Raw genomic sequence first — 14,162 nt, forward strand, 5'->3', positions numbered from 1 at the left:
TCATTTTATCCATGATTAAATTGAAGAGTGTGTAGCTCAATGAGCTATGTCTATAGGTTCTGTAAGTTGTCTATCTATTCTGACTTCTCAAAATACGAAACATTAATAAACAACGATTTCCGAAGTGGAAATCGAAACGTAAAAAATAAACTTATTATAAACTTAAATTGTGGCTTATCCCCAATAAAAATAAAAAGTGTATATTGCATTTTTTTATTTGAAGTAGGCGTTTTTTTCAGTGTATCATAAAACAGTATTTTGACGATACGATGCACTTCTCTAAAATTTTGTTTAGTGATGAAGCCATATTTAGCAGAAGAGGTGTCCTTAACTGGCATAATGGCTATACCTATTTAAAAAAAATAATAGGATCGCATAATTTGATCCCATATCTGTGAGGCCTATAAGCTTTATGTTAAAAACAATGCTAGTTATATTTAACAAAAACAAACATTTTGATAGTTTTAAATAATATATTTTACTTTATTTTTAGTTTTGAACGTGGCAGCTGGTAAAGCTCCAATGCAAGTCAGCACAGAATCTGGAGGAATACCACAGAAAGCCATAGACGGAAGTACGAGTGCATTTTTCAGCAGCGAAAGTTGTACCCTAACGAAACCTGAGCGGTCACCTTGGTGGTACGTTAATTTGTTGGAACCGTACATGGTACAATTGGTTCGACTAGATTTTGGAAAACCATGTTGTGGTAAGATTCCTTTAATCAAAACTAATTTTTAGCTCATCACATATATTTTAAAAATAACTTTAGATCATAACCACTTACAATTGTGAATATGCTAGATAGACTTGATTTCCATTTTCAACTAACTTATATTAAACATGTAATTTTACATTGGAATTGATAAATTTGGAATTGGGTACATTCCACACGATAAGCAATGGTTTATACTTTTATGGAAATTATATTCTTAATTTAATATTTTCAAGACACGTATTGCAGACTATCTGCAATAGAGTAAAAACTCAAATAGGAGTTCCTATATAAAATATAAATAATCAACTACAAAAACTAAAGAATACGGTTTTGCAATAATTTTTGATTATCAACAGAACTTGACCTTAAACCTAAAGAGAACTTTCGTTATCCATCTTGCTCATAGCGTACATATTCTATAAGACAGCTCTAGTGTTACAGTCAGTGTGTATATTCTGGAAAAATAGTTCAATAACTTTATATATAGTATATTTATATGGCAAGAATGTCAAAAAAATAAAGAAGCTGAAACCCTCTCATTTCTGACACATTTCATTAATAGTAAGATTGATGATTTCGTTAAGGGAGGGGAGCCGGGTAGGTAATATTTTAAACCTATTGTTAAGATTTTTATTTTATCTTTCTAATAAATTTATTTATAAATTTAGTACACTAAAGTATAACATTTCAGTAGTATTATCTGAAATTTTGGTATAAAAATATTAAAAATTAAGAAAATTGCAGCTAATTTTCCAAGATGAAAAAAAGTTACTTTGCGGTGTTCACTGTTTCTTATAACTGGATCATGTTGACAAAAAATCAAGAAGATTTAGTTAGTTTATGAGTTTTCCCAGGTCGCAACGTCAAAAAATTGTTCATTTTATTGTTTTTTTTTTCAAATTTTAGAAGCAAAAATACAAGGAAATGCGCCTTATAATACAAGGAAAAGTGGAAGAAAAGAGATGGATTGGTCGAAAGAAACTTTCATGGCTGCGTAATATTAGACAATGGTGTGATTCCACAGTAGAAGAATTATTTCGCGCAGCAGCCGACAGAGAAAGGTTTCAGGAAATTGTAAACATGATGACGGCCAACGTCTGAATATGGAAACGGCACCCAAAGAAGAAGAAGAAGCAAAAAATGACGAATTTTTTGAATTTTTAAAAAATTTTTGTTAAAATTTAACTAGTTTGATGTAAAATTAATTATAACAATAAAATGGACAATATGTCGACGTTGCGACCTAGTAATTTATCTATAAAAAAATTGTGCAAAATTTGAGAAGGATCGATCAAGTGCTTTTTGAGATACCGGGAACATCGTCTTAAAAATATTATTCCGAGAAAAACACGTTATAGAAAAGCTTAATTTTTTACTGTGTTGGTATAACTAACACAGTACCGTCTATTCAAGGCCTATATAGCGATATGCTTCCTGCTAAAATATCTAGAGCATCTTTTTGCTGCTACTTTTGACGAACTTTGCTTTTTTTTGTTGCATCTGCAGCCATTTCATCCACTCTAGTAATTCGATTGTTATCTGCCGCAAGTTCATAATCATGAGAACTTGACACGGTACTTATTCCAATTTGCTCTAATTTCCACTCACTCACTCACCTTACTCACTCACTTCAGACCAGACACTCAGTCACCTTAATCACTCCAATCAATCTCTCACCTTTCTCACTCAGCTCACTCACTTACTTACCTCAATCACTCACCTCACTCACTCACTTATTGCGTCTCACTAACTCACCTCATTCACTTACCTAACTCACTTACCTCACTCACTCAACTCACTCACTTCTAAATACCTATAACACTATCGATTTTACTCCGATCACTCTGAACTTTAAACTGGATATGCTTAAAGAGTTATACTATTAAATAAAAAATTTAAAATACGCAAAAAATTCCTACCGCTCCTTAAGATCCTTAAGTTTATTGGCAACTATGTGAATCAAAGTAAAACTTCACTTATAATAATTAAGCTACTGTTAATAAACACAACCAAACTTAAACGGAATCATCTATTATTTCTTATTCTTTCAAGCAAATTTAAAAAAAAACTAGCATACAAAGTCAAACAATATTTAACAATATTTATTTTAAACTAATTTAATTACCAATGCATAAAATTAATTAAAACAGTAAATTTAAATTTAAAACGAATAATGTTTAAATTATTTTTATTTATTTATGTTTTTTTAGTAGTCAGTGTTAGCACCCCTAGCTCTTATATAAGCTTCAATTAGCGTGGGCATGCTTCTAAACAAATTGTCAACATTTTGATGTAGCAAGTTGTTCCATGCTTCAAGAACAGCTTGTGGATCTTGGTGAGCTCTTATTCTTCTTTTAAGCATATCACACAAATGCTCTACAGGGTTAAGGTCGGGTGAGCAAGCAGGTCACTTCAAAATAGTGGTATTCTGCTTCAAGGAAGCCTTTGGTCACTCTGCTGATATATGAAGGTACATTATTATGCATAAAAATTCAATTTTCTTCCATTACATCTCTCCAGAACCTAACTACAACCAAATCAGTTAGAACCAAATCAACATACCTACGAGCTGTTAAAGTTAGTTGGATATAAATTAAAGGATTGTAATTCCTCTTCAGAACATAATACTTTCTACTTTATATCTGTGAACAGATCTTAGTTTTCATTCTTGCTTGTCTTCCTCGCCCTCTAAGTACATGAATTCGTTGGTCATCTGATTTTACACAAAATCCTGGTTTTGTCTGAAAATAGCACATTTTGCCAATTTTCAATATTCTAGTTGTTAAAGACACCAATTTAGGCGATCAATCTTGTGCTGCCTGGATAACTCGGGAACCCATAACTGTCTATTGCTGTATAGTCCTTAAGCAAGAAGTCTTTCTCTTAAAATTTCAACTTAAACACTTCGACTGGTAGGTTTTAAAAGTTGCCTTTGGAGCTTCGGGTGAGACATTGTTGGGTCTCTTTTAGGTATTTGGACAATAAGACGATCGTGGTGAGCCGTTGTTACTTTTTGGCAACTTTGTCATGGCCAATTCATAAGCGTACCTAATTCCTGATAGGTACCTAGCATAAGTTTTTGACGTAACGATCTGTGTTGTAGAAATATTGGTTAGAAACACATAGTGATTCCATATAAGTTTGGTTGTGTGTATTAGTAATAACAGAAAGATTCTCCAGATTTATTCTTCCAAGTCTCCAGAAAGGAGCTTCCCATTCTTTTTTTGTGACCATAACTTTGGTCTGATAGAAACATTAGTAAGAGAAATTACTAACCTTAACTAACCTACTAATAAAAGATTCCAAATCGAACTCAACCATATGGAAAACAAAACCTTTTTATATTTTTAAATACTGTGCCTTATTTCAAATGTATTGAGGTAAAGTTTATATACGATAAGATTGGTATGCATAAGACAACGCAACTAACGCAAGCCTGCAACTTTGTAATAATAGGGATAAAAAATTTTAGTTTTATTAGAAAAACATTATCTAAACATCGTAAAATGTTACAGAATATGTAAACATAGATAGGTCAAATCATAAAGGCATAAAATAAAATCGGGGGCTTTCACGACCAAATTCAGAACTAAATAATCGCTTTCCGGGTACCCGTGCCTTTTTTCACATCACCCATGTGACAGTCTATCTCAACATTTCGCTAAATTTTTAGGCAGTTTTTTCAGGAGCAGAAAACATTTGGTCACCGTAACGTATTCGAGGGACAACATAAACAGACGGGCAATATGATTCACGCAGATTAATTCAAATATTTAATTTGCAAAGATGACGTGTGTATTTATTTTCCATAAAAAATCATGTTTCATCTCTGAATACGATTCACGAATAATAAAAGACATTCATCGATAAAACACACGATCACATAATCCATCGTAGATTAAGTAACATATAACAATAATAAATATATAGATAAAAAGAGAGAAAATAGTAAATCTTTAAATTAATTATAAGACACACAATCAGTAGTTTAGTTATTAGTTGTGATTTTATTATCCATAAGTACTTTTATCAAAATATATACGGTTTCATCAAAATCTCACATAATTACGAATTTCAATCCAGTCATACAGTTTTGTAAATTAAAAAGTATTTAACAATAACTTGTTTTTTGGCTTATCTTTGATAACTTAAAGACTTTATAACTAACACAGAGTCGTACTGACCCAATTACAATATAATGAAACGTAACAAGAAAATTAAAATAAAAAGTACTTAACAATTTTATCCGATGGCCGGTACTTCAGGGTCCTGCAATGTTACCCGATCAACAAACACCATCTTACTCTACAATTACTCAACAGAAAGCAGCTACATTTTCTTCCAAGAAACAAGTCATTATTATCCCAGCAGTAGACACACTAAAACCAGAATCCTACGTTACAGCAGTAGGATCTCTGCAGCAAAGAAGTTGTTGACACCTTTTTAACAGATCACGGAGGAATAAAACTAGGAGATAATGTCATTAGAGCGAGAATATTAGTCACTCCTGCTACTAGGTTACTGTTCTCGAATGTCTGTCCGACTATTCCTCATCACATCATCGAGAAATATCTTGCTGAGAAGGGCTTTCATCTACTTGCACCGATGTCTTTCTTAAGAGCAGGAATCCAAGACCCTTAATAAAGTCAAGTCCTAATCTTCCGTAGATGGGTGTACTATACAGCTGTCGACAATCTTGTCATTCTTGAATCAATTCTCGTTGACTTCGATAATACATCTTACCTAATCTTTTTTCTGATGATCTAATCTGCTATCTCTGCCATCAATCTGGTCACATAGCCTCAACATGTACCAATTTGGCGATTCAGTCAAATACATCCATACTTACATCCCAAACCGATCAAGAATCTATTCCTTCCTCCAATGCGATAGCTAAAAGCAAAAATCACTCTGTTTAGAATCAAACGGAAAACACTTGTGACGTAATGGACTATGGACTTTCAAAAACTACATACAGATATTACCATACAGAAACGTTCTCATTCTGAAATATCGACACCACTTGCTACACCAACGGCAGAAAACACAGAAATATATTTTATAAAACCAAAAGCAATATCAACAAAAAAGTTAAAAGCCACTAAATCTGATACAAAAACTAGAAAAATAGTTTCTACAGAATCACTTATCCAACCCGCAAAGGAATTTATTGATAAAACTTCAACTCGGTTTGAATTAAACTCTATAGAGATAGTCAGCTTTCTGACAGATGCACATGGTTCCCGCAAACCGTTAAATATCGCACTATAATACACGAAAAACATATCAGGACTATTAACAATACTAACAGAAATCTATCCCAAACTCGTAGACAGACGCATTAAATCTAGAATTACACGAATAAAGAAGAAAATACGTCGTCAGTTAAATATAGAACAAATTGAAAAATATGACAACTCCGAAGATACAGATGTGTCTCAAGAAAGCACCAATTAAAAAAAATAATAATAAATGGATATTATTAAGAGGAATATACAAGGATTATTTACACACATCGAAATGCTTTAACTCTTAATAAAAGAAATAAACCCACAAATTATACCTCCACAAGAAACAAACTTTAAAAACAACAAAAAATACAACTTAAAACATTTTGATTCATACCACAAAATCAGAAACTACGACAACAAATCAAGCGGTGGGGTATCAATATATGTTAATTGTAATCTAGAATCAAAAGAGATTCCTTTACACTCTGCTTTAGAAGCCGTAGCAATTAAAGTTCAATGTCCAACTCAGCTATTTGTATGCAATGTTTATATCGCATCAGATATTTTTTTAACCCGGCCTCCCCCTATGCTTTCTCCACACATTACCATTTTAATTATAATCAAAATCCTAATCTTCGACCATCATTTAGTAAAAGAATTAGCAACTTCACATTTCTGGGTATTATGCATACCAATATTGATTATGCTCCCCCTTGGACTATACAAATTATAGTCAACTTATACTAAGGATAATACCCCTTCATCTCTTTTTCTCCAATACTTCTACAATATTAAAAATAAATATTCATCCTGTTAACTAGTTTATACTGATGTATTAAAACACTCGAATTGGAAACAGTCATTGTCACAGAGGATTATGTGCTCAAGTTTCCACTATCTAAGGACTACTCAATATATTCTGCTGAACTTTTTGCGATATCCAAGGTAGTACAACAAACTCTTAATCGACCTGAAGACATGACATTAATATTCACAGATTCCTTAAGTGCAATCCACGGAATTCAGAAAATATAATCCGAATCACTCGATTTTAGAACAGATTAAAAATACCTTGTGACTCTACAAAATAATCATAAAACAATTATATATTGTGTGGATACCATCTCATGTGGGGATACCAGGAAATGAGATAGCTGATCAAATGACCAAAGAATCTTATAAAATGGAGAGATCCGATGATAGAACTAACCAAATTCCTCACTCAGATATGAAAAAATGCATCAATGAGTACAAAAAAAATTTATGGTTATGAAGATGGCAACTCCAAATAATAAATTGCGGCAAGCAAACCCAGATCTATTGTATCGGAATAGGACATACCAGACTGACGCACGAAAACCTACATACTAAGGAAGGAACCTCCTAGAATATGCTACGCCTGTGACACCAATATAACTGTAGGCCACATTGTTATAGACTGTCCATTATATCAAATGGGAAGACAAGCTACTGGACTACTAAGTGATATAAAGTGCGCTTTGGACAGTGCGGATTGTGACAAAATCATTAGGTTTTTAAAGAAAACGAAATTGTATAATCAAATATAACTGATACTTCAAGAAAAATTCTAAATTATAATCAACTTTGTAAAAACTTTATAGTTTATATTTTGTATTAATCACTATATTATATTATAGTCTATATTCACAATAAAAAAAGCAGAAGAGAAAAGCAAAGCATATATTTTATGAGATATTTTAAAACCATTTACTTATTTTTGTTCTATTTTCATATAGAATAAGTTATTTTTTTTTCTTAAGTTTTGTCACGGTCCTACGCTTTCTTCTCTTCTACGGATGTCCAATATATCTGTAATTTCATGAATATTGTTTTATCTTGTGACTTCTTCTCTTTTTATCTAATGCTAGTTCTTTTTGTCTATCTTTTAACGTTTTTCTCATTACTCAGCGTAGTTTTATTTTCGTTGTACGAATAATATGTTTGGTTTGAATCATGTCATTTCTGGTTTATTATGTGCTGTATATTTTAATATTCAATTATTATGCCCGCTTATTATGAATTGTACACTTACGATTTTTATACTTTTTTGGTTTATTCTCCCATCTCTTGCTTAATATCAGTATAATGTATTGTTTTAATATAGAAGAAGTGGGAAAAATGGTCCTTGTAATATTTTTTTAGGCCAAAAATAAAAAACGAAATAGTTAAATCCAGTTTAATCAAACAATAAGAAAGAATTAATAAAACATAGTTCTTTGAAAAAATGATATCTTAGTGTGCAGTTAACCCTTATCAACACATTTTACATACGTAACCGGGCTACTCGGGTCCGTTGGGCCCACCACTGTTCTTGAATGTACTATTCATATTTACCCATATATTTTTAATATTCTTTTTTAATATTTTTAATACAAGAAAACTGTTGTAGAAAAAATATTTATTCACAAGTAATAAACATTTGGAGCCAAATAAAGACTTAATTAATAAATAAATAAAAACTTTTGTAAATCTACCAGGCCATTTTATTTGAAAAGAGGGGTTGATGTTTACGCATATCCTGGAAAAAGATTACGGTGTTGTTGCCTTTCAATATTATGTGAAAACCCTTCTAAGAAAAGATTATTGTAATTAGCAGCTCATGTATAAAGTACCGACAAAAAAATCGTTACAAAATGAATAAAACGCATAAGTCAGAAAAATATTATTATTTTACTTTTACAAATTAATACTTTGTCATATCAATTTAATATTTTAGTTGGGACGAAGCCACAAGATTAGCTTATTTCCATGATAAATTTAACTGTTATTAAGTATTAGTTAAAAAAACCAATAAAAATAAAAAAACCATAAATTAATCATTTATTTTTCTTTATTGCAATACTTACAAATTTTTTGAATTATACAGTGATCGTTACACACATTTCTACTGCATATTTCACAAATTTGTTTTTGTTTCCTGTCCTTTTTTGTTGAGCACATGTTACACCTTTTCCTTAATAAAACTGAAGGTTTTTCTAGTTTTTGCTTTTTATTGTGTGGTTCAACTTCCTGTAAGCAAATTTTAATACACTGGTATGTTTCCCGTTGTAGACCCCTTGATTTTCTTCATTTTTGTTTTCGTTCCATTTTGGATGTAATTTTGTCCAAGTAATAAATGAGGCTACCCCAGCCACGTAATATGCTATTCATAAAAAATATTCATAAAAAATGCAAAATGCCAATGGTTAGTTCGTCTTTTGCACATATATTTATGAACCATTTGGTCTAGCGTATCGATACCACATTTTGTACTATTATAATAGAGTATCATATCTGGTTTTTTGTCAACATCATCTGCACAGTAAGCATTGTGATGCATGGTAAACAGGACGAGGACACTTCTTTGTTTTTTTGGAACGTAAGAAACAAGAGATACTTTTGGAGTGAATCCCAAAATTGAAGATTTCACCAAACGGTTTTTGTTTGGTAGAAATTACCTAGGAACAAATCTCTTATTTTTTTTTCACTGTGTCCACAAGAGTTAGTGAATTTGCCAGTAATTCATGTGTAGGAACAAGATCAGTGAAATAGTTATCGTAAGTCACATTCCTCTTGGAATTATAATAAGGCTCAACGAGTTGCTTTACAACTTGAGATGCAAGACTACCTTTACCTTTGGCTACTGTATTTCCGTTTTTTCCTGTATATGGTAATCCACCTAAAGGGTAATATATTTTCGAGTCACAGGCGCACCATATTTCCATGCCATAGTTATCAAGATTTAAAGGCATTTAATGCTTGAAAGGACACTTACCTCGATACGGAACCAGTTGCTCATTAACCGTTATGTTTTTTCCTGGTAAATAATATTTTCCTGAAAGTTTTGGTTAACTTGATTCCACATATCGCTGCTTATTTGTCGTTCCTTCTTCGTTCAGACCTCGTGTCCTTATCGTCAAATTAAACAAATTTTGATAAGATAAACATAATGGAATTATTGTTAAAAAAATACACAATATAATAATCACTTTAATTCGGCTACCAATTATTTATTTCTTATATAGACATGATTGTAGAACGTTTGTAAAAATATGTAAAATACCTATAAAAGCAGTACCTGTGTCACTTTCTTACCAGTTTGGCAACAATATAAAATACAATCAATTGATGGTCTTAACATTCCAGAAAACTTGCTGATACATGCCTTAAATTCTTGTCGGAATTCTCCTACACTGCATGAGTATACAAGATCGACAGTCAAGTTTTTGGGTTAAGGTTAAGAAGGTCACGGCCAGAATTTCTTCGATAAAGACCTTCATTAAATGTTACGTTAACCTAGAGATGTATAATAGGCCAGGCGATAAGTACGAAATTGGGTACATTATTTTTGGTCGGGGAATATTTTTGTTCACCTAATTCAGAAAATTATTATTTAAAGGAAACTATTTGTCGTTAGCAATGGTTTTTTAGGTTTATTTATTTGTAGAGCTATAGGTACGATGTAGGCATTCAGCGACACGTCAATTTTTGATTAAAGGAGAACATATTTTTCCAGTATTTTCGATTATATTACTTTGATCCCTAAGTCAGGGTAAGAATCACCCCAACAATTTGTAACAGCAATGGGGGTCAAATATATATCAGTTTAAAGCCCTTGCAATTCCCTAAATACGTGTCCTTAAATTTTTCGGAATTTAAAATTCGGTTCAATATTTTATTTGATTTATTTAAAAAAATGCATTTTAAAATTATTATTTTTAGCTAGTTACTTATTTCTTATTTGACCAAATATTGAAACTGATGACCTTTGGCATCCATGCAGTGATAAAGGTTTTGTTCTTGACATTCTTTCAGATTATTTGACGGTGAGGGTGGAGTTCTATAGATTTTACTTTTTAGGTGTCCTAAAAACGAGTAAGTCAATTGATGCTACCACTTCTCCCAATCCAATGTTATGAAAAATATTCGTTTAAAAATTGACAAACCATTATTGACTGTCGTTTATTTAATAAGTGATTTCTTTATTATAATTGTCTTCAGACATAGGGATGTTAAGAGATGTCCAGTGACCTCTTTGCACAGACACATTGCAAATATCACAATAATTATTGTTAATTTGTATTAACAAATTAAATCATGTTTTCTCTTGGCGTTTGTTTTCTTTTGACTTGTAGTTAACTCAATACGTTTTATATAAGGACTGGCCTATTACGAAATAAGTTGTGCCGAAAAAGTGCTTATTTTTTTCTGGTTAGGATAAATATAATACCTCTCTATCTGTATGAGAATATCTTATTGTACTTTGAATACAATGGATTAGCTGGAGCACGTGTAATTTGTGACTCTTAATATAAACATATTTGCATAAATAGTAATTAAAACAGTATACAATTGGTCAGTACTTCTGTACTTTCTAGGTTTTGGTTAAATACAAATCGTGGATCCACAATTATATTAATCTTTAATTTTATCGACGCGATGCACAAATGACATACGAATAATACAGCAAAATAGAATTTCCTGGAGTCACACGGAAGAGGATTATGTCCAGCAGTGAACGCATGAAGCTGGATAATATAATTTTCTTGTGAACTTCTTTGGACTTAATTTTAAATTAGCTGCAAGTAATCGTTGAAATACTTACCTTAGATTCTTGGAATGCTCGTGAAATGATCTTACAACCAAAATTATAGCATTAAAATAAACCAAACATGTTTGTTATGTCAGTTCTCTCAAAACTGCTTCCAGTAGTCTCTCAAATGTAGCGAAATAATTATATAAACTAAAAGGCACATCTGTAAATTGCCAAAGGACTGAACCTATCGAGAATGCGGTTTTTCTCTAGATTAGCTGGCTCCGTTTCTACTTGCAAGTATCCACTTTAAGGTTTAGTAGAGAACCAACGGACTCCGAGGGAGTATTTAATATACCATCTATTCGAGACAGGGGGTAACTACTTTTTTTTAGTTACCGCATTGTGCTGGTGGTAGTTAATACAAAAACCTGTAAAACCATCTTTCTTCTTTACCAGGACTACAGGTGGGGTCCACGGCCTATAAAAATCTTTAAAAAATTCTTCAGCTTCATCTTGTTTCTGTTGTTATTGATTCTTTAATTCCAGAGGCGTAAAAGTGAAAAACTTCTTGCAATTATACTGGCATAGTTTTTTCCTTTCCAAGATGACATAATAATAATGACCATATCAACAAGCGTATTCGCTTATTTAAAAGTTTGTCAGAAGTAGCCAAAAAGTAAATCGCTTCTACAGAAACACACTGTCCTACTAAAGTTTTAAGACCGTTTGCCGTTTAAAACTCTTTATTATTCACGTCTTGTCTTAGATCATCCTTAAGTCTGGTCATTAGAATTTTTTTACTATAGCCGATTAAAGTTGTATCTTTTACGAAAGAGGAGCTCTTCAACGTCGACCTTGATGACTCCAGTTTGAGTATCTATTAAAGTCTCGAATTTTTCAAAAGGATTTTTGAAAACAAATTTTTAAAAATTTTGTGGTTGAAGGTTGCGGTTGTGTTGGTTACTCATAATTGCGATGAGGGAGACCTATTTCGTCACAGTTCCAACATATTGGCTCACGTTTCGTCGTTATCGTCTCTTAAATTATTTTGTTCAAACTTGATGGTCTTAAACAGCTTCACTGACAGTTTTGTGTTCCAAAGCAATAGCAAGTATTTTGTCTAATAATTTTGGTCTTGCTAAATAATTTTGTCTTGACACGTTCTCAAAAACATCTTCTTCGTTTTTAAGCCATGGTTTTCTTCTTCGACTTGGACCACCATATATTTTGCCTTGTATTATTAAATTAAGTATATTATATCCCTCTGTGTGACGGATAAGATAAGACAGTTTACGATTTTTTACTGTTCTGATCACTTCCGTCCGCTGCAAAATAACCTCGTTATGACCTCTATTTACCCAACTTATTCTTAGAATTCTCCGAACACTAAGATTTAAAGGCTTCAACTTTTCATAGAAGTGTATCTGTTAAAGTTCAGTATCACAGTAATATTGTTTCTACATAAGATTTTCTTATAAAGAAATATATGTAGATTAAAGATTTCTTAAAAAGTGAATCGGGTGTAAGTGAATTGAGGTGCTCTGGCTCAAGTATTTTTTACAAAGGCAACTTTACAGTGTACTATTCCGGTAGCCACGCCACACATGCTTATTGCAGGTATGGAGTTGCAATAGTGATTGATAATAAAATTGCGATGTTGGTTATAGATTACATCTATCTATCTATCTATACAGCCCTTGTTGTCCAATTTTGGATATAGGCCTCCTCTTCCTTCTTCCACGTCTCTCTATTGTAGACAGTTTGTATCCACTTCGGGCCTGCGCGTTTCTTCAAGTCATCTGATCATCTCATTTGTAATGAGATGATCACCTTTCTTAAACAGAGTAATAATAGTGAAGTTAGCAGTGCTATTGATATCAACCTAATCCAAGTTTATGCACTCACAGTTGATAAACCTGAAACTGAAGTTTTATATTTCTACAAAGATATAAATCAAGCATTAAAGATCACAAAGAAAAATATGCGATTTTAACGCCAAAGTCGGTAAGGGTAAATGTGAAAATGCGGTAGGTGATTTCGGTCTGAGTATTGAAAATAACCGAGGAGACTAACTAATTGAATTTTGTGAAGAACATAATTGCGTGATATCCATTACGTGGTATCAGCTCTCATCAAGAAGATTGTATAAATGGCAAGCACCCAGGGATCGTCCAGATCATGTAATACGAAATTAAATTGATTATTTCTTAATAAACAAAATATTCTGCAACTATATAAAAAGAGTGGCCGCTTACTCTGGTGCGGGCATTTCGTCTGATCACAATTCTCGAATCGCGAATGTAAGGCCTCAACTGGCAAAGCTTAAAAGACCTTCTGACAAAAAATACGTGAACACAAGACAATTAATGAGAGATGAAGAGTTTAAAACTACATACAGTAAGCACATCAACGAGAACTTAAGAAATATACAGTATGGTGGAAATGAAAGGAATAAATTCGTTATTTCGTAAACCGGAGACTTTAAGGAAAAATCCTGAAACCCGTCGATTTTTATTTTTAAGTAAGCTATTCGTAAGAATACATTTTTATTTTTGACGTCATCTGTGTGAGCGTGATGACGTCATTGCTAAAATTTTTGAATAGAAAGTTGGGTATTGTAATACATAATTTGAAAGGTCTTTTAAATACCTATTCAGCTATATCAATATGTCTAAGTAAT

The 14,162-nt window shown here is 32.2% G+C and overlaps 1 protein-coding gene across 1 annotated transcript in view; it reads left to right on the plus strand.

Moving 5' to 3' along the window:
- The window catches only part of LOC140447582 (uncharacterized), a 369,617-nt gene that overhangs the window by 225,470 nt on the left and 129,985 nt on the right, over positions 1–14,162 (plus strand). Inside the window, exon 3 of the mRNA XM_072540314.1 lies at positions 494–706. Within this exon, the coding sequence (XP_072396415.1) occupies positions 494–706 (213 nt within the window). The remainder of the gene's footprint in view (positions 1–493; positions 707–14,162) is intronic.

This window comes from Diabrotica undecimpunctata, chromosome 8 (assembly GCF_040954645.1).
Source record: "Diabrotica undecimpunctata isolate CICGRU chromosome 8, icDiaUnde3, whole genome shotgun sequence".
In the NCBI taxonomy this organism is placed as follows: domain Eukaryota; kingdom Metazoa; phylum Arthropoda; class Insecta; order Coleoptera; family Chrysomelidae; genus Diabrotica; species Diabrotica undecimpunctata.